The sequence below is a fragment of the Lactuca serriola genome, chromosome 8 (assembly GCF_051521515.1).
Source record: "Lactuca serriola cultivar US96UC23 chromosome 8, Lser_US96UC23_V15, whole genome shotgun sequence".
Taxonomy (NCBI): Eukaryota; Viridiplantae; Streptophyta; class Magnoliopsida; order Asterales; family Asteraceae; genus Lactuca; species Lactuca serriola.
In genome coordinates, this window is record NC_136415.1 from 124,638,870 (window position 1) to 124,660,005 (window position 21,136).

Below are 21,136 nucleotides of genomic sequence, written 5' to 3' on the forward strand. Positions count from 1 at the left end.
ATTTTTTTAAATTTTCGGTGTTACAGCTAAATGAAATTCTTAAAACTCAAAAGGACTTATAGGTGACTAAATGCATGCAAGTGACCAAAAATCCCATAAAACTTGCACCTTTATGCTTAAAGAATCCATAACAAGCTTAAATCTAAAAGAATAAGTCCTTAAAACGTCCCAACTCCTCAAACCAATCCAAAAAGGGACCAAAAGCATAAAAACCAATATATAAAGAGATCTAAGCATGGAGAAGGCAAGGTTTGAACTTGATACCTCAAAAAGCTTGAAACAAAGGTGATGATTCTGGATCTAAAACCTTCCCACCAAGCAAGGCACTTCCAATATTCTTTAATTCCTTCACAAAGGGCAAAATAACCACCAAAATCTTCTCAAGAGCTCAAGAATATCACAAGGAAGGCTTAAGGGCCGATTTACGGTTTTAAGAGGTTTGGAGGCTGGTAAAGAAGCCAACCCAAAAGACTTAAGGTGCTTAAATATGGTACAACACACTTAAATTAGGGTTTCTTTCACTCCTCGTACGCCTAACGTACGAGGTCGAGGCTTCGTGATCCATCTACTAACTACGCTCAACGTACGTCAATGTACACCTCGTGTAATGGTCCTCGCACCAATACACCCACGTACTTCCCATGTACGCCTCGCGTACTAGGGTTTTCCCGAAACCCTAAATTATTCCGAGGGCAATAACTTCTTCATTACAAATCCGATTTCTACGATCCTTATATCCATGAAAAGGTAACGAGAAGCTCTACGCTTTTATCATCTCATAATTGCCTTAAAACTTCCCGAATAAAAATCCAATTTCCATAAAAGCCCAAACCGACACTTTACCAAAATACCCTTAGCCTCCAAAACACAAACCGAACACCCGAATAACCTCAATTACATTACTCACACCCAAATAGGCCTATATATCACCTTTCCAAAGGCCATAAGCCTTATGATGACCAATCTTCGGGCCACAACCCTGAATTAGGAATTGATTTGGAACAGAGTGTTACACTTTGCTTTATAACAACATGAAATATTCAAACATAGAAATCAGAGCATGTAAGATCTTTTTATGATTTCTTGGACTTTCTAGAGTTTCATCTCCATTTCAGGTGCTAATATTTTTTCTTTGAATTGATTCTTCTATAAAGTCATTTGTCGTTGCTCTTGTTGCACTACACATGGAGAAATAGGTTGGTATATCATATTTATTCATATGTAACTATGTGTCATTTGGTCTAATTTGATTCCCTTCTTTACTTGAAAAGAATGTTATGCTCAAATGTACACACATACCAGTGAGCTATAAGAAAGACTGGATTCTCTCACATGATATGAACATTTACGATTGGACATAAAAGAAGATGAAGCAATCCATAGAATTAAAGTATTCGAGGTCGAGTATTTTGACTATTTTAATGTTTTGATTTCTTCAAATTTATGTCAAGATGTTGATAATTACATGCATTTAGTGTTAAATAGGTGTATATTTTTAAAGTGAAAGTCGTAGCTACAAAAAGTCAATTGTAGATTGGGTATGAATGTATAATTTAGTAAGATCAAACTTGGATGTATTTTGGATATTTAGCATCCATATGCCACGAGGTATACTACATTATTAATTTATTACATAATGTTTTAAAATGTAATTTGTTGTGGATGAATTTTTTGATGAGTTGCAGCATTTAGATGGAATCGAGTTTTGATGTTTAGTTTAGTTAAGAAAGCCATGTTAGAAGTTCTGACCGAGTTACCTTCTAACTGAAACTTGTTATTTGATTTTGCATCTGACTGACTGTGCAAAATGATTATATTACCCTCAAACAACATTTTTATAATATATCAATAATCGAATTTTCTTTATTTTATATCATTAACCTCCAACATTTAAGTTCATTGCAGTTTTCCAAATGATTCACAAGTAATATATAATCCCAAAAAGACAACACATGAAATTCCAAATTGAACTCCAAATGATTCAGTTTCAATGAACGTATGAGAATCAAAACTTCAAAAATAAAGAACATAATACAAAATTAAAAAACGGAACACATATTGATTATTATTGAGTATTGTTTAATAGTGATACCAAAATAATTATCCATTTAACTAGTTATCAAATACAAAAAGGGTTCCAATTGTAGACCCACAAACAAAAACACGAGCCTTTGTCAAAAGAATAGATAATGCCATCACAATCTTCTTGAATCTCTAAACATAAACTATAGATTTAGAGAAAGAAGTAGTAACTTGAATTAAATTTTTTAGGAAGTTGAAAATAAGCAAAATTGAAATCGATTTCATTAATTGATTTTACTGAAAATAAGCAAAATTGAAATCGCAAGCAATCAAACCTCAATTTTATGAAATTGATTTCATTTATTGATTCAAACAATTGATTAAAGAGGAAGAGGACCCTTGGTGAGGGGTGGAAAAGCTATGTGATTGATTGAAGGAGAACTTGTGTTCTTGAAGGAGGTGAACGGCGTTAGAGAAGACGATGGGGAGGAGGTGTCCGACAATCGATTGCAGAACTGGTGGTGGTGGAAGGAGAAGTTATGTGTTGATTTGAAAGAGAACCAAGAAGGAAGCATGGAAAATGAGTATAATAGAGGGGTCATCGAATATTTTTTCTTGGACCGAATCAACACAAAAATAAGGACTGGATCCTTAATTTGGACCGAGTCCAAAGGTGTAGAAAGGAAAACAAACAAGCTACTTCGGATTGAGGACCGGGTCCTAACTCTTGACCAATTAGTAGACAAATCAAACGACCCCTTTGTTATTTCCGTCAAAAACACATTTATAATTATTAGATTACCTAATTTTGTATAAATAAATATCCCTTTGAAATTTAAACTAACATATTATATTTTATTCCAATGAATATTTTTCGAAAATGACAATTGTTACTGGATCGACATTTTTCCTTATCAATGTCAATTATCAACCCAAAATTACAATATCTTTTTTTCTAACCCAACATATGTACGTACAAAAACATGTACATATTTTTTCAACCAAAATCATGTACACATTTTAATTTTAAACCCAAAAAAAAACACAATTATATTTGTTTGCCGGAAAATATTCGCCAAAACAACACCATTTGTTGTCCGCCGCTTTGCCCGAGTAAACAACTAAAATATATATATATATATATATATATAAAAGTCACCCGTAAATAGTTTGTTATTATATCTCTACTAACTAAATTAACAATTTATTTGTATTCAGCAAAAAGTGGTTGAGAAAATGCAAAATCTCAACCACAAAAGCCCAAATGTGAATATAAAGAGACAGAGATCGTACTAAACTAAATTTGAAAATGGACATAACTTTTAGAGAGTTTGGGTGTAACATTATGTTTTTATGACTAAAAGCTTTTGGGCATTTTGGTAAAATTAATTTTTTTCATAAATTCAATTAAAATAAATTGCTATGAGATAAATGAATAAATCAAATGAATATTTTAGAATAATAAAAATAATAACTTGGTTGTTAATTTAAATAAAACATGATAGATGATTTGGCGTTAGATAAGACTTTTGTAAAAGAGAGACTAATAGTGACAATTTAGTGAAACTTGTTTTTGACCCGAGGGTTTGACCAAATAAGCATCCCGGACTAGGTTTGCATGAGTATGATGGTGAAGGACCAATTGTAGGGTAAAGATAAGTTTTATTAAGTTTTTAGCCAAATTAGGGACCGATAATGAAAGAGAATTAGAGAGGGGGACCAAAACTGCCAACTGTGCCAAACTCATGGAACGCGTCGCGCCCCTTGGGATGCGTCACACTTTTGTCGCATGACTAATTTGTATTAACGTTGTTGGCTACTTTTTTTACTCATTCCTCCCCACTCAATTCTAGATTCCCTTCCACCTCTATGATCGATTTTCCCCACTTAATCCCTAGTGTTTTGGTGATATCGCATAAGAGTTAGTTCCTTTTCCTATTTTTCTCCAAATTCTCATTAGGGTTATGATGAAATGGTAAATCTAAATTTCGTACTCCATTGGTGATTTGTATATGAGATTAATGATGTAGTTTATTTCCTTAATCCATCTCCAAGCTCCAACCAACAAATGGTTGTGAGATTTATGAGATTAGAGTTGTTTTGATGAGTTTCCTTAACCATCAATGGTAAAATCCGAAATCATGCTCAAATCAGGTTGTTATTAGGGGTGTCAATTGTTGACACGACACGATAAAAATACACGACACGAAACGAAATCTGAACGAAACTGAAATTCGAATTCGTGCTCGTGTCGTGTTAAGTGTAAAAAACACGATGTCGTGTCGTGTTCATGTTTAAAATTCGATACGAAATTGACACGATATAGTATTTATTTGTCGTGTTTTTCGTTTTTGTCGTGTTCTCGTGTTATGTATGATTAAATATTAAATAAATAAACTAATTTTTTTTACTATGTTATATTTGTCGTGTCGTCTCGTGTCGTGTTTGTTGTTTTTTAATCGGTTCGTTTTCGTGTTAGTTAAAAAAAACACGACATTGTGTCGTGTCGTGTTCGTGTTACGTTAAAAATTGTCGTGTCGTGTCGTGTCAGACAAAAACATGACACGATGACCCGATTTGCCACCCCTAGTTGTTATTGTGAAATACTTGATGTGACTCTATTCCTTGATCCAACTTTAAGCTCTAACTAATTAATAGTTTTGAGATTTGTGAGTTTGGATGTGGTTTGGTTGGTTTCCAAAACCCTAGATCTTCAAATATTAAAATGGTATGCCAAGTAATGATATAAGCTTGAATTTGTGATTAGATTGCTTATGTTCTTTCAAATCTATGATACATTTGTTAATTCATGATTCATGGTGAAATTTCTAGTGTTTGATTCAAGTTTAGCTTTCATGTGATGGTTTGGGTACTTTCAAGCCCTAAGTGTTTTAGATCAAGTTCCATGGTTTCAAACAATGATATGAGTTTGATGTTATGCTTAGATTATGTATTCTATGCCAATCTATGATGCATTTGACAAACATATTTATGCAACGCCTTACTTGAAATTGGAATTCCTAATCTTGATGATTGTGGAACTATGTTCCAAGTTTTAATTCATGTATTGATCTTAGTTTTGTATCTAGATGCCATTCTATCATACTTGATGATTTATATAGCAATTTATCCATCTGGTGTCATAATTGAGAATTAAAGGTTTAAAAATTTTAAGAATATTGGTTTTTGGTGATGGGTTATGTTTCAAGCTTCAAGTTTCATAGCATCCTTATTCCTCTATGATATGGTTTTGGAGCATTTATTGTAAGTATGGAATCAAATAAATTGTCTTTTGAAACGATTCCTCAAATTTTAAATTTTTTATGCTCTTTGACCTTTAAAATGACTTTTATAAAAAGTCTAGGAGTTTTAAAGTTATTTCAAGGATATGAACCACTCGAGGATCATTTCTTATGTCATTTGAAGTAATTAAACAAGTATTTTAAGTTTTTGGGATCATTGAATTTGTTTTGAAGCCTTAGTGAAAGTTGATTGACAAAATGAGAAATACGACCCAAATTTTATGTTTTCATGTTCATTAGTAACCACACATTTCTTGATTGTTCCATCTTATCCTTGTAATCTTTATGTGTTGAGCATAAGTCACTTATTTGGTCTCTTTTGGCATCCTAATTTCACTTTAGATGATTTTGGCATATTTTGTGCTTAGAATATTAAGTTGACCCATAGAAGAGTATTATAGTATTTTAACACCTTGTAATGATACTAGGTCTTTTATTTGGGAAATTTGGAGTTGGAAATAGCATAGTCCATGATTAGAAGATTTGTGGTGTTGCAAGCTTAGGACTTAAGGTGAGTACACTCACCTTGGAACACTTGTCCCCACAATGAGTATCTTACTTGTATTTTCCATTATGTGCTATGTTACATGTATGTATATTATTTGGAAACTACATGTACAATATATGCTTCGTTTTGTCGTTGTGATAGTTTATTTTTTGGGACGTCCTTTTTGAACTAAGGACATGTTTTTGACAAATGGATTTATTTGTAGGGGTTAAACTTATACTTTAGTATATTGGTTTTGGGTTTTGAAGTTATCTAACATGTACTTGATTTCTAGTTGCCCGTATGGGGATTAGTTGTGCATTCATAAAATTATATTTTCATAATTGCTTTTGGTTGATATAAAGCTAAAAATGCTTATTTTAAGAAAATAGATTTTTAACATCATACTTGTTGCATACATGCATATCATGATATGATGGGTGTGATTTTGTGGTCTCGAGTACCCAATGGGGATTAGTTGTGCATGTACTTGATTTCTAGTTGCCCGTATGGGTATCCAATGGACAATTGTTGTTGATTGTCGTTTGTCTAGGAGTATATTTTTAGACAATCCTAATGAGCACGAGTAGAGGCTCGCTACCCCTCGTGTGACCTAGGTTGGATGGCCCCTAGTGCCTTGCTTGTGAGTGTTAGCGCGACTCGACAATTTTGACTGTCGTGCATTCTTCGCAACCGACCATCATTATTTTGTTATCGAATGCGAGTACAAAGTTGGTTGCATGTTATAAGTTATTCACATACAATGATTGTTGTGAGTTGGACTTTGAGATTGAATTGGGTTGGGGTAATTGCATGCATTGCATTATCCATTTGGATTTTTTCTTCCTAAAAGTATATATTTTTGGACAAGTATCAAGTTTTGTACACTTATTTATTGATCGAATTATCTTTTCTGAGTGTTTTGTAACTCACATGAGTATTATTTGATCTATAAGGTCTTGTTTGGATTTTGATTACTGAGAACATTTTTATTTGAGGAACTTCTACCATATTGTTTATTCACTTGTGAAGTTTATATGAGATTTGTCATAAACGACAACGTACTTTGACTTATGTAATATTTCACCCCCAAGCTAACTTTTGATGTTGAGTTTGTTGCTTTGAGAATGTATGGGCTTGCACATTGATGTATGAACCATAATGTTCATTTATACATCGTCCATAATGTCTAGCCATGAGATCATACTCGCTAAGCTCCTCATAGCCTAACCCATTTGTTGATAAAATTTTCCAGGTTAGTAGATATTGTCAGAAGCTTAGGAGACTCATAAGCTCTGGATATTTAGCATAAACAAGCCTTGATCTAGTTAATACTTTTATGAGCCAACACAAAAAGTGTTAAGTCATTCCTAAGGGACAAAGAGATTAAATATTACAACTTGTTCTTCATGTGATCTTCAAGCTCCCACTTGCAATAACAACCGTGAGTCTCCATGGTTCTTCAAAAAATGGTATTCATCTTCATCTTGTTAAATATTTTATAAAATAAATTTGGTCTAAAAATAATCTATTACATTAAAATAACAAGAATAAAAAAACTAGCTACTTTTATTACATACTTTATGAATAAAAGAATACTATAAAACCATTTAAATCAAATCACACAAACAACGATATAAATTTTCCAAGGCTTGTTTATGCACTCTAAAGTACATATAAACATAAAACAACCTTTGTTTTACTAAGACAACTTTAAGTGACAAAAAATGCATGTAAGCTTTTGTCACATAAAATAACAATTAAGAAGTTGTCAAAAAAAAAATGTATGAATTTATTTTTATACAAAAACAAGTTATCATATTCTCCAAAAACTAAGATTTCCAAAAATCATAAAATCTAACCAAACTTGCAAGGTGGCTGATACCAATTGTTGGGTTTTTATTCAAAAACTAGTTTAAAAAACAAGAGATTTAGCAATAGAAGACTTTGATTTATAATAACATAAAACAAGTTTATAACCAACCATGGATCTTCTTGCAAAGTTTGGAAAGAAAGACAAGCACCAAAGAAGAAGATGAAGAAATAACAACCTTTGTAGATCTTTGGGTCCTCTTGGGAGGCTTGGAAGTTAATGGAGAATGTGGAACCTTTAAGACACCAATAAGAACTCAATTTTATGTAAATATGTTAGTCTTTGTAAGAAAACTTAATCTTTAAGTCCATATCCAAATATGATTTAAAAAGAGAAAAATGCAAGCAAGTAATATTTTAACACTTATTTGCAAGAGAGAATATGAGAGAGTATGAGGGAGCTACAATTTTTGTGAGTAAAAAATGAGTAAATGAAAGCCTTAATAAAGCTAAATCATTACCCAAGAGTTCTTAACACTTTAAACACTCCATACTCTAAATCCTACATGTCTCACATGCCTCTCAAGTCATGCTTACTTTCCCTTATTATAATTAAAAGACCATGTCTTGTTTCCTATAAACTAGCTCATTTATATATATATATATATATATATATATATATATATATATATATATATATATATAGAGAGAGAGAGAGAGAGAGAGAGAGAAGAGAAGTTTATAAAATTCTTATAACTCTTTATAAGATATAAACATTAACTTTTAGCTAAAAGACAAAAGAGTCTTTTTAGTCCAAAATAATGTATATGACTTAATAAATCATACCATATGATATATTATGTTACTTGCTAATAAAAATTAATATTTCCATGAAATAAATAATTTCCAATTAATTATAAGAGTTTATTGAATATTCATTAATATCAATTTATAATAAATAATCAACTATATCAAGTTTTTGTTAGTGTGACTAATTAGTATCATATGTTAATTAGCAATATCACTTTAACATGACTCTTGAACATACTAAATCTTTCAGTTTGTACATAAGATGATTGTATGAAAGACAAACAAGTACAACAACCTATATGATAGAGGTATTGATGGTTGATGACTTTATTTCATACTTATGTAATAAGATACTTATAGATACAACTTGTATTATTTATGTTAAATAAAGTATTATTGTCGTTGGAATGTAAAACTGACATTACTGAATTGTTTACATAAAATGTATGCAAATATATTATGATGAAACCAAAACAAAGCAAATGATATTGCTCAAGAAAATATATGAGTTACACTGTTTGCGTCTTGCATTTTCGATATAGTTCCATGTGGTAAATTAAGGAAGTGATCTGGATTGGGTTAGAGATCATGTTTATAAGATTCTTTTTGCTAAATTAATATATCACACGCCTCATTGTATGTTTATCATTACATTGATTGACTTTTTCTATTTAGAAATCTAAGTACTCACGGGAAATATGTTTTAGGATGACATGATATTGTTTAGAAATATAAGAAGTGACTGTAAGAACATAATTCTTATATTGGTTGACTATGTTTTAAGTTTCTTATTTTGTGTAAACTAGGGATGGCAAAAAAACCCGAACCCGACGGGGAAACCCGAAACCCGATCATTTCGGGTCGGGTAACGGGTCGTTATCGGGTTTTTTATCGGGTTCGGGGCAGGGAGTGGGTTATCCTCGCCCTGACCCGCCCCACCCCGATTATATATATATATATATATATATATATATATATATATATATATATATAATATGTTCAAAAAATTTTGCTGTCAATTGTACGCGTTCAAATATAAAATACTTATCGTGGACAATTTTTTTAGTTATTAACAATCCGGTGTTAATGATCATTTTTATGTGTTTTGACGTATTAAAAAAACTTAAATCAAATAATTTTTAATATAACGTCCAGTTTATTTTATTAAAGTGATGCATCATGTTTTTAATTTAAAAGAGTTGCTAGAACATGTATATTTTATAAGACATTGGAATACCCTAAAAGAGAATAAAGATTTCGTTATCAATTGTTGTAAACCCGATAAGATACCCGAAACCCGACGGGGAAACCCGAAACCCAATGGGGCGCCCCGATAAGATAACCGAAAGTTATCGGGGCGAGTTTGGGAATCCATGCCCCGCCCCGAACCCGCCCCGTTGCCATTTCTAGTGTAAACATCAATTGTACCTACACATATTTTAGAAACATGTATCATCGCTACATATCTTTATAACTAGAGACTTTTATTTCAATAGACCGATTTGATTCAATCCGGTCGATTTTGGTTTCATAATATTGAAAGTAGTCTAGACTAGATTAAAATTTGATATGGACCATTGAACTTTATAATTTAGTCTTCAAAAGTACAAACATTTCAAAAATGTATATTTTAAGACCAAATTTATATACCATTCAATCTCATGCATCTTAATCAATTCAAACAAATGAAATTAAAACAATATTTTTGTTATGAATTGAAACACGGGGCTCGCAAGTTTGCACCCCATATATAGTTTCTGAGTTTTAGCGAAGAAAAGAAAAAGAAGTAAGGACATAAAAGAAGAGAAATGAAATGATTTTTTTTTAAAAATCTTTTTGTGCTCCCAAATTGAAGAGAAATAAAAGAAAAATTAAACATTTTATTATTTGTCTTCTAATCTTTCTAAATCGAAAGTAAAGTTAGGAAAAAAAGTGGTTATTCCATTTTCTTCAACTTATTTTTTTATCTCCCCATTCGGGAACACTATTTTTTTTGCTTTATTTTCATTTTTATCATTTTTATTCTCATTAAGTTGAACTCGGAAACAAGGTAGTAAAAAAGGGTCTTTATGTTAATTTTAGAATTTTGAGGGTTGAAAAATGAAATATTTATAAAGTTGAGGGCTGTTTAATGGCCTGCCGTAAAACCAAAGCCCCCTTTTTAATCACTTTCTTCTCTCTCAACGGTCGCTCCGTGTTCAACTCGCGTTTCAGCGAAATCATATAAAGAATTTTCTTCGTGAGCAGCCATCTGTGAAATCGAACTTTTGATTCTCGAGTTCTAAGTATTTTCATATTATCTCTTCGATCTCTGTTTTCCGATTTTGTTTAATTTTTTTGAAAAGTCTGATTTGCTGCGAATTTCACCGTATTCATCTCGATTTCAAGGGATTTACGAATTGATTTGCTAATCGTACGACTCAAAAATTAAAACCGACTTTGGAAGATTTGATATATCGATTTCGGGTTTAGAAGAAATAAAGGTTGGATTTTGTTGATTTTGTGAAGAGCGATGTCGTCGTTAACTGTTAGGTTTATGATGTAATATGGCATTGGCTCTCTCCCACTCATACGATGTCGCTTTACATTGGTCGCGAGGCTTCCAAGGTATAATTTCTTTTACACTGTAATTTCCTATAATCATCCCTTTTAGAACAAGTAATTCGTTAATCTAACTTTAATTTTCCATTGTTGTTGATTTTTTTTTTGAAAAGCTTTGGAAAAGAATATGTGCAGAAACTACAACTGAAATCAACCTTCTTCTGGAGAATTGGAAGTATATTCTCGGCGGTTTAATTTGCCAGGTTTTTTTTTCATCTTAATCTCGTTGTTCTTGTTATCTCCAGTTCTGTTGAGGCATCTCGATCCATAGATCAAGTTCAGAGTAGAGATGAACAATATAATAATCTGGACCATTTTACTCAAATCAGCTTTTTTCTTCCTTGAGTGAAGGCTTTATCAGTGATCTTATGCAAGGATGACAGCATCTTTTTACTTTAAAAACTGTTTGGATTTGAAAAGTTATTTTTTACTCCATTAATTCCCACTTTTCTGGCCAATTAAATTTCAAAAGGTGCTTACCATATCCACCAATGATGTTGCAATATTAGTGATATATTGATAGTTAAATCTTGCTGTTCTATTTGCTTAACTCTCATAGCAACACAATATTCTTATTATATTTCATTTTTGAACAACTTTTTTCAGTACATTCATGGGCTGGCAGCTCGATCAGTTCATTATTTTCATCATCCAGGACCAATTCTACATGACTCCGGGTTCTTACTTCTTCCTGTATGTATAAATCAAAGCTCAGATCTTTCTTTATTCATAAAAGAACATTCTTTATGTCTCTAAAGTGCTAATGATCATATTTATAATTATGTTTATTTTTCGTGAAGGAACTTGGGCAGGAAAGAGCATATGTCAGTGAGACAGTATTCACCTTTGTCTTCCTTTCCTTTGTCCTGGTAATTATTCTTTCCATTTAATGTTTTGTAAGCTCTAATTACGTTGCATTTATGACTGTTATGTACATTTTGTCCTCATATTTTGTACTGTTTGACTTTTCTTCTTTTCCAGTGGACTTTCCATCCTTTCATATTCAAAAGCAAAAAAATATACACAGTTCTTATTTGGGTCAGAGTCCTCGCGTTTCTAGTTGTAAGTGGCCTTCTGTACCTTCATATATACATATATACACAGTTTCACAATACACTCATATTATTATTATTATTTCTTTTTTGTGTAATAATCTTTTCCTCTTAACTTTTGCAGGCTTGTCAATTTCTTCGTATCATTACATTTTATTCAACTATACTACCTGGCCCAAACTACCATTGCCGTGAGGTATTTAACTATTTATCATTTAACTTGTATTTTATTTACTTTATTTGTTTACTAATCATTAAAATATTTAAAAAGTACACTCAAATTGAGTATTAATTTCACTCATTTATCTTGCACAATTTCAGGGCTCACGTCTTGCGACACTGCCTCGTCCAGATAATCTTCTTGAAGTTTTTGTAATTAGTAAGTTTTATTCTTTCTTTCTTTTTTTTTTTGCTAAAAAGTATATATATATATATATATATATATATATATATATATATATATATATATATATTTTTTATAAATATTATCTAAACTTGCAGTTCCCCGGGGTGTTCTTTATGGTTGTGGTGATTTGATATTCTCATCTCATATGATCTTTTCTCTGGTATTTGTTAGAACATATCAAAAATATGGCTCCGGGAGGTAATGTTTAAAACTTAACGTAACTTTATCATATATCAACATTATAACTTCAAAACAAAAAAAAAATCTTTATTGTTTCTTTCTTGTAGATTTATAAAACAGTGTGCTTGGTTAATAGCAGTGGTTCAGAGTTTATTAATAATTGCATCTCGTAAGCATTACACAGTTGATGTCATTGTGGCATGGTAAAATAACACTTTATTAAACCTTTTATATATCTTCATCACTTATTTATTTATTTATTAATTTCGTCATGTACTAAGTTTATAGATTTGTTACCACAGGTACACAGTTAATTTGGTTGTGTTCTTTGTTGATCACAAGTTACCAGGTTAGTATAACATAAACAAATATATATTCTTGTATTGTATCTAATTCTTTTTTTTTTATTGTTATATTTATGTTTTATTAATTCTAATTATTATTTTCAGAGCTGCCTGATCGAAGTCTAGGTGGAGGACCTATGTTACCTTTGAGCAAGGATGGCAGAATGAAAGAAGAAGGGACTAAACTTGTGAATGGAAACTCTGTTGATCCTGTGGATCGGGTATTATGAATTTATACTTATAAACATTAAAGTTTGTTGAAATTATTTTTGTTATTTTAGTTAAGTGGTTGACTTTTATAATGTTGGTGATACAGAGATCAAGAAGTCAAGCAAATGGGAAGGTGAATGAAGAAAGTGATAGTGTACACGTGGACGTATTAGATGGTGCATAGTTGATGAAACAAAGTTTCTATTCAGCAATTATGACTTGATATATTGACTTTTCTTTGGTGGAAAGTCAACCATGGTAAAAAGAACCCAAATTTGTATCTTTAAAAAACTTTGAATTTGGATGGTTGTGTTTTTCTTAGTATTTTATGAATAGGTGTTGATGTATTATTCATTTTGATTTTTAGATTTTAGAGTACCCAAGTTGTATTATGAGTTATGGACTTTGAATTTCTTTATTAGCATTTACATGTTCCAAGCTGTTAATTTATTGCTTATTTCACTTTATTTTGGGAAAATATCAATTGTATATGGTTCTGCTATCTTATTGAAACTTTGAACATGTCCAAAAAATAGTGTAATCTTTCCAAATCTATATTGTAGAAACTTTGAATCTTCAACACAAGTAAGAAACCTTCCTTCATGTTTTTGTTTGATAAACAATACATGCCCATATGAGTTATTGCTACAAAAAAATTTAGACAAAATTACAAGAATGATCATGTGGTTAGGTCGAAATTGCTACTTAGGGTAGGTCGAAATTGCTACTTAGGGCCAAACAGGTTTGGACTAGTATTCATGGTCCAAATGTTTTATTTTTTTTTTGCCACTTTGGTCCAATTCACTTTAAACTTTTTTATAATGACTATTTTGCCCTTGGTATTTGCTTTTTCAGTTTTTTTTTTATTTATTTAAATACTTTTATAATTAAAAAATAAATAAAAAATACATGTCTCCCTTCTATTCCCCTCCACTAGTCAACCACTAGCAGCACAACCGGTTACCACCACCACCACCCTCGACTTTTCGGTAAACACTGCCACCACCGGTCAATACCTCTCTCTCCCACCATCACCTGCCGGAAAAATATGAACAACCACCACTTTCACATGCCGGAAACCACCGCCTCTCTCTCTCTCTCTCTCTCTCTCTCTCTCTCTCTCTCTCTCTCTCTCTCTCTCTCTCCTGATGAACCCACAGTCTTTCTCCAGATTTTCTAACATACATGAATACAAAAAAATCGACAATCAAGAAATTTGAACACACACACTAAAAAATCATAAACTTAAAAAACAAGAACACATACAAAACCCATATATTTTCTATCACTTCAAGTGGGAGACGAAGAGACAGAAATGTTGATCGGAGATCAGAGCTACAAACTTTGCTTGGTCCGTTATCACTTCAAACCTTCACAAACGTAGATCGATCTTCTGCCTCGTATCACCGTCTTCTCCTATAAAACCCTAATCGTTCTTCTGCCTCCTATCGCCACCGCCCTTCGTGGTGAAACCCTTGGTAGTTTTGATGCCTCTGATCGATGAAAGGGAATTCCAACAACTAGACGAGAAGGGAGGTCCGAAGATCTGTTTGTGGTGAAGGGGTGAAGCAAGAAAGGAGAGAGACGCTCAAACCCAACAACGTCGCTCAAATCCTTACGTTGGCGGCTAGGGTTTTCATATGGATTGTCCTCTATGTCCTCTGCTCCGATGACGACTTCACCTCTGCAAAGCCTACATCGAAACCCCCTCGTTCCAGCTGCCATCATCGCCTCTTTAAACCCAAACTTTGTCTCTCCCCTTCTCCAACGATGGTGCCTAGTTTCAGATCAGAAAGGAATCAGATCAGGTTCAAAGGTTGCATAGTCGTGGTGGCGGCCAAGAGTTAACAGAAGAAAGGAAGACGGCGTCGGAGGTTGGTGAGGGCGGCGGTGAAGGCGGATAGTGGTTGCAGTTGGGGTGTTATTGTGTGTGTGTGTTTCCCTAACAGAGAGAGAAAGAGAGGTGACGAGAGAGAGAGCATTTTTCTTTTCTTTTTTATTTTCTTTTTTTATTTATTTTGTAAAAAAATTGAAAAAACAATATGCAAAGGTCAAAGTCGTCATTTAAAACTATAATGGATCAAACTCGCAACAAAATAAAACTGTTTGGACCATTGGTGCCAGTCCAAACCTGTTTGGCCTAAAGCGGCATTTTTCAACATACAATAGGGACCATTCTTGCAATTTTGTCAAAAATTTAAACTAGGATAGAGTGTGCTTCACTTCGGACAATAAGTGCTAGTATCATTCATATTGTATCCCACCTAGCTCCAGATGCATTTTTTTTTTCATCGAAGTCAATATTGTAAGGTATTTTTGCACATTTGATACCATAAGGTATTTTAGCATTCAAGTTTAAGTTCTCAGTGGCTTTTGGCGCTTTTTCAAACTTATTTCTTATGAAGGTTTGAATGTTTCTTTTTCTAAATACGGAATTAGTCTAAAGGTGGAGTTTGTTGAAATATAATTTGATTCCATCCTTTTTTTTTTGCAACACTCTGTTAGAATTTTTGTTTATGCGAGTTATTTTCTCTTTCTGAGGACATCACCTCAAACAGAAGGAAAGAGTTAGGCTTGACATGGAAAAACTTTTTCTTTTCGAGATGACCTCAAATAGGAGCGTGTGGAGACGAAAAATCATAGTGGACGGGTAGCCTTGCTCCCGTGTATGTTTTGTTTCATGATTGACCATTTGACATATATTTTGTGCTCTTATCTTTGCATCATGGTCTATTCATCTATTGTTTTACTGCTCACATTTTACGTACTTTCTATTGTCTTGCCTATTTTCTAGGTTCTTGGAGTTGGAGACCCTAATTTGATTTTTTTTTTAATCTTTATGTATTTATTCTAACTCTGATTTACATTCTATGTTTGCATTTTTTACATGTTGTCAGTTGCTCATGTCGGAGGTCATCTATCCAAAGCAATCTTTTTACCTCATATGGAGGTATAAGTGCCGACATCTACCTCCCCTACCCCATCTCAATGGGATATCTGAGGTTTGTTGTTGCTGTGTTATTCTTTGTTAAGGCAACGTTTCTAGAATTATCGTTGCATAAGGTGTTTTGTTTTGTTTTGTTTTTTTTTTTTTTTTTTTTTTTTTTTTTTTTTTTTTGTGGTTCGATTTCTATCCTGATTAGGAGGTCGTTACTTGGTTATCAAGTCACAATATTATTTAGGAATGTTTCCCTTATTATTAGGATTATTATTAGGAGTTATTCAAGTAAAAACATCCACAATGCATTAAACTCCAACAAAATCAATAGATTGTTACATCATTATTCCATGAAACTTTATCATTTTGATATTCCAATGCATTGAACTCTACAAAATTCAATGAAATATTAGGATAGTTAATTTATAATATTTATAACTCCATGTGTTGTTTCCCGTGTATGTTTGTCAATTCTTTAATCAAAGGCATCCCATTTACCATATGATTATTGACGTGACAAAACGCTAATGCCAAAGATAAGAAACATTCTATGTTCATGTATAAGAGTTGCTATGCAATTCATCTAAGCGTATCCAAATTGTTCAATTCTTCAATTGAACACAATGCGACTTAAACTTGAGCGTTATTAGCTTAGACACTTCTCCGTGATTAGTTTCTCCTAAACAACTTCTTCATAGATGGGCCTTTAATACAGTTTGAAAAAAATACGAATGGGCCTTTATAACTCCATGTGTTGTTTCCCATGTATCTTTTTGGCCCGATTGAAGGCCCAGTTGTTGATTCCAATATTCAAAGAATATTTCTATTTATCTCCCACAAGGATCACAAATGAGTGGTAGATAGCTGGGTCCCATCTTCATACACCCCTTCACCAGCCTCACATTTCCATATCCCAATCTAAACTTTTAATAAAAATAGTTTACAAAATAAAAAAAAAAACACAAATCTTTGCCTTCTGAACTCAGCCATGGCAGCAACGACATCTTCAAACCTCCTTCACTTCTCCAGTTCCCACTCAACTTCACGCCTATCCCCTCTCAAAACCGCCCTCTTTTCATGCTCCAAGAGAAAGCTTCCGGTGGCCGGTGGTGGTGCCGCCACCACCACAGGAGGAGTACGGTGCATGGCGGTGGCAGCAGAGGCGGCGTCCGTAAAGAAGACGAGTTCTTATCAGATAATGACATTGACAACCTGGTTGTTGAAACAAGAGCAATCTGGAATCATCGATGCTGAACTTACCATCGTCTTGTCCAGCATTTCAATGGCTTGTAAACAGATCGCATCTTTGGTGCAGCGAGCCAGCATCTCCAACATGACCGGAGTTCAGGGAGCTGTTAATATTCAGGGAGAGGATCAGAAGAAGCTCGATGTCATCTCCAATGAGGTCTGTTACATCACTGTCACTAGTACTGTACTTTTTCGCAAATCATGTCTCAAATTGATCCCAATACATTTAGACAAAAATAATATAATAAGTAGAGTAAATTTTTGCTTGAATTTTAACTGAAGAAGAAGATTACAGTGACTTTTATTTATTTATTTATTTATTTTGAATCACTTTGGGAAAACAGGGTGTTGCGAATTTTCACAAATGAACAGCTCTTCAAATCTTGCATGAAATAATTATATGATACCTAAGCGGATACTTCATTTAGTGATACATTCATCCATTTCTACTTGAATTGGAAAAAAGAGTTGGGTGTTAACTAGTTGAAAAATGTGGTGGATTCAACAGGTGTTTTCGAATTGTTTGAGATCGAGTGGAAGAACTGGGATCATTGCATCGGAGGAGGAGGACGTGCCGGTGGCGGTGGAAGAGAGTTACTCCGGCAACTACATTGTGGTGTTTGATCCTCTTGATGGATCATCCAACATTGATGCTGCTGTTTCAACTGGTTCTATTTTCGGAATCTACAGTCCAAACGACGAGTGTCTCCCTGATCTTGACGATAACTCCACGGTAACTTCCCGATCAACTTGACTTTTAAGGTCAAACAGATTCCAATCAAACGCCGATTGTTGGCTCTTGAAGTGAAAATAGATGTTTGAAGCTAACAATAGAAATTAATTCTTGTATATGCAGCTGGACACCGAGGAACAGAGGTGCATCGTGAACGTATGCCAGCCCGGAACCAACCTTCTGGCAGCCGGTTACTGCATGTACTCAAGCTCCGTCATCTTCGTGCTCTCCATAGGAACCGGCGTTTATTCATTCACATTAGACCCAATGTATGGTGAGTTTGTTCTGACTCAAGAAAAGATCCAAATCCCGAAATCGGGTAAGATTTACTCGTTTAACGAAGGAAACTATCAACTATGGGATGATAAGCTCAAGAAATACATGGATGACCTAAAGGACCCTGGTCCTACCGGAAAACCTTACTCCGCTAGGTATATCGGTAGCTTGGTCGGTGATTTCCACCGGACGCTTTTGTACGGAGGAATTTACGGGTACCCACGGGACAAAAAGAGCAAGAACGGGAAGCTTAGGCTCTTGTATGAGTGTGCTCCGATGAGTTACTTGGTTGAACAGGCCGGCGGAAAGGGCTCCGATGGGCATCAACGAGTACTTGACATCCAGCCGACTGAGGTTCGTAAATCGTAGAACAATGTACACATGTTTATTTTGACTTTTCATTTAGTCAAACACTCACCAAATTGTTACTTTCTATTTGCAGATTCATCAACGAGTTCCTCTATACATTGGAAGCGTAGACGAAGTGGAAAAATTGGAGAAGTATTTGGCTTAAATATGAAAAACTAAATCCAAATTTTTTTATTTTCCTTTACGTGTTTCAAACTTATAAGATTGCCGTTGCTTCAAATCAAACGTTATCGATACAAGGATCAACTTTTATTCTATATAAAATAATTGCACAAACACCGACACATACACACACAATAAAGATTAAAGACGGACGTTTTCAGTTTTCTTCTAGCATTTTGGCAAGTCCGCCGGTGGCGGTGGCACCGTCGAGTCCTCTGTCCCTCCATTTTCAACCACAAACGCGGTGGCAAAACCCAAACAAGTGTACGTCCAGATGACAGTGCATGATCCATACACCTGTAAATTGTAAAAACGAATATATAAATGACTAAAAAGTGAAAAGGTACCACTGATTTCGGCCGGAAAGTTTATATTTTACCTGGATTATTTGCTCGGAATCTCATGACCACCCAACCGCCGACAGGCACACCGATAGTATTCCGTTGTTATGGGTTCACAAGATTAAACTTTTTCCTGTCGTTTCCTAAAGGGAAAATGACCTAAAAGCCTAACCAAGTTTTCAAATTTAAAAAAAAACCCCAATATTGTTTTGGTTGTTTAAGAGAACCCAACAAAGTAAGATTTCGTTCAAAAAACAGCATCTAACTTCACTTTTTTTTTTCTTATCTAACTGTGTGGTAACCCGAGGGCAACCGGAGGAATAATTGAATAGATGACTTGACAGTTTTTTTTGACATATGGATTGCTTTGTTGGCTTAAAACATGACATGTAGGATATATTCATCGATATAACCCATCTTTACTAAAACAAATTAGGGTGTCAAGCACCAACATTTCAAAATCAAAGGGGACACTTGATGATGGGAAGCATTGCGATTGTGGGTACGTTGCTCGAATTTGGACATCAACCACCAAAGCTAATCTTGAAAAAAAGCTTATGACTTGTCCCTGTTCTTTGGTAAGTCTATCTGAAAGCTGTTTATATCCATTTCGTAATAATTTCTTGGTTATGTGAGTTAATTTTTTCTGAACATGAAGAATCGAAATACGAAAGTTGTAATTTCTGGAAATAGGTTAATGCTGATGAACCAAAAAAACAAGACTAGGATAAATGAAGAAGAACCAGAAGCAAGCTCAATGGAAGTGAAGATTTTAATACCGGAAATGATTTAAAATTTTTATAATTTGAAGACAGCTGAGGATGCTATGCTTTTTAGAAAGAAATCCGATGAATTGACTAGGAAGAACAAACACCTTTGTGGTAGACATCAATGGTAAGGGAGTCACCATCTCTTGACATGGTTGTTGCACACTCTTTGAGCTCTGTTTCACCTTCTGTAAAAACGATTTTAATTTCGCATTCACCCCTTCCTTAAGCCACAACCACAACGATTTCACCTAGTAAGAACCCTAGATCGTATATGTTCCAATTTCACTGAAAGGTAAGTCTTTGTGATAGAGAGATTTTTATTTCCAAGTAATAAACGATAATTAGCCATGTCATCTTTTCTTGTGGTTCACTTCCATTACCCGGTAAACAAAGAGTTTTAACCCACAGATGCCGGTTACCCTTAATGAGAAGCCTAAGTTAGTTTGGCTTTTTTAGAAAAATGTTTACTTCCTTGGGTTTTCTTGAACAACCAAAACAATATTGGGGTTTTTTGAACTATTTGAAAACTTTATTGGGCTTTTAGGTCATTTTCCCGGGTCATAGTTGCCAAAACCTTGAGCCAACACAAAGAAGTTATATCCATGCAAATGTACGGGATGGTTGACTTGGGTATATCCAATCAATGCAGTGTTGTGAAACACAATCTCCACCGTCGAATTATAATTTAGTTTCTTCACGCTCGTTGATTTGGGTGTATTCAGAAGGGCTTGATTCAAACTTTTGTTGACGTTGGTGTAATTGAATTTCACCGGTGGTTCATTAGGGAAGTCTGACGTATAGATCCCACTAACGTTAAAGAAATGAAATGAGTTTCCAAGATTGACAATTTGGTCGGAAGCACGAAGGAGTGGTTATTCGTGCTAGCGGAAAACTGATGCCCGAGTGGATCTCCACAAGTTTAGTGACATAGCAAAGATTTTGTTTTACAGTAGACAAAATAATAATATATAAAATATGAACGAGTGACAAAAATTTTCAAACGATAACTATATATATATATATATATATATATATATATATATATATATATATATATATATATTCTTAACTAA

At 33.7% G+C, this 21,136-nt stretch overlaps 2 protein-coding genes and 1 pseudogene across 2 annotated transcripts; 2 read left to right on the plus strand and 1 right to left on the minus strand.

Annotated features, from left to right (window-relative positions):
• The first annotated feature begins 10,613 nt into the window (after positions 1–10,613).
• On the plus strand, positions 10,614–13,672 carry LOC145066047 (phosphatidylinositol:ceramide inositolphosphotransferase 1-like). Its single transcript, XM_079013201.1, has 12 exons — positions 10,614–11,040; positions 11,148–11,237; positions 11,641–11,727; positions 11,835–11,903; positions 12,016–12,096; positions 12,211–12,282; positions 12,408–12,465; positions 12,588–12,690; positions 12,780–12,875; positions 12,975–13,021; positions 13,122–13,237; positions 13,333–13,672. The coding sequence occupies exons 1-12, from the start codon at positions 11,008–11,010 to the stop codon at positions 13,408–13,410; spliced, it is 930 nt and encodes a 309-aa protein (XP_078869327.1). The 5' UTR covers positions 10,614–11,007; the 3' UTR covers positions 13,411–13,672.
• Positions 13,673–17,072: 3,400 nt separating this feature from the next.
• On the plus strand, positions 17,073–19,036 carry HCEF1 (high cyclic electron flow 1). The gene is made up of 4 exons (XM_079013200.1): positions 17,073–17,569; positions 17,921–18,145; positions 18,269–18,775; positions 18,864–19,036. Exons 1-4 carry the CDS (start codon positions 17,153–17,155, stop codon positions 18,933–18,935), a joined length of 1,221 nt encoding a protein of 406 aa, XP_078869326.1. The 5' UTR covers positions 17,073–17,152; the 3' UTR covers positions 18,936–19,036.
• Positions 18,932–20,979, minus strand: LOC145067366 (laccase-7 pseudogene; annotated as a pseudogene).
• Positions 20,980–21,136: the final 157 nt, after the last annotated feature.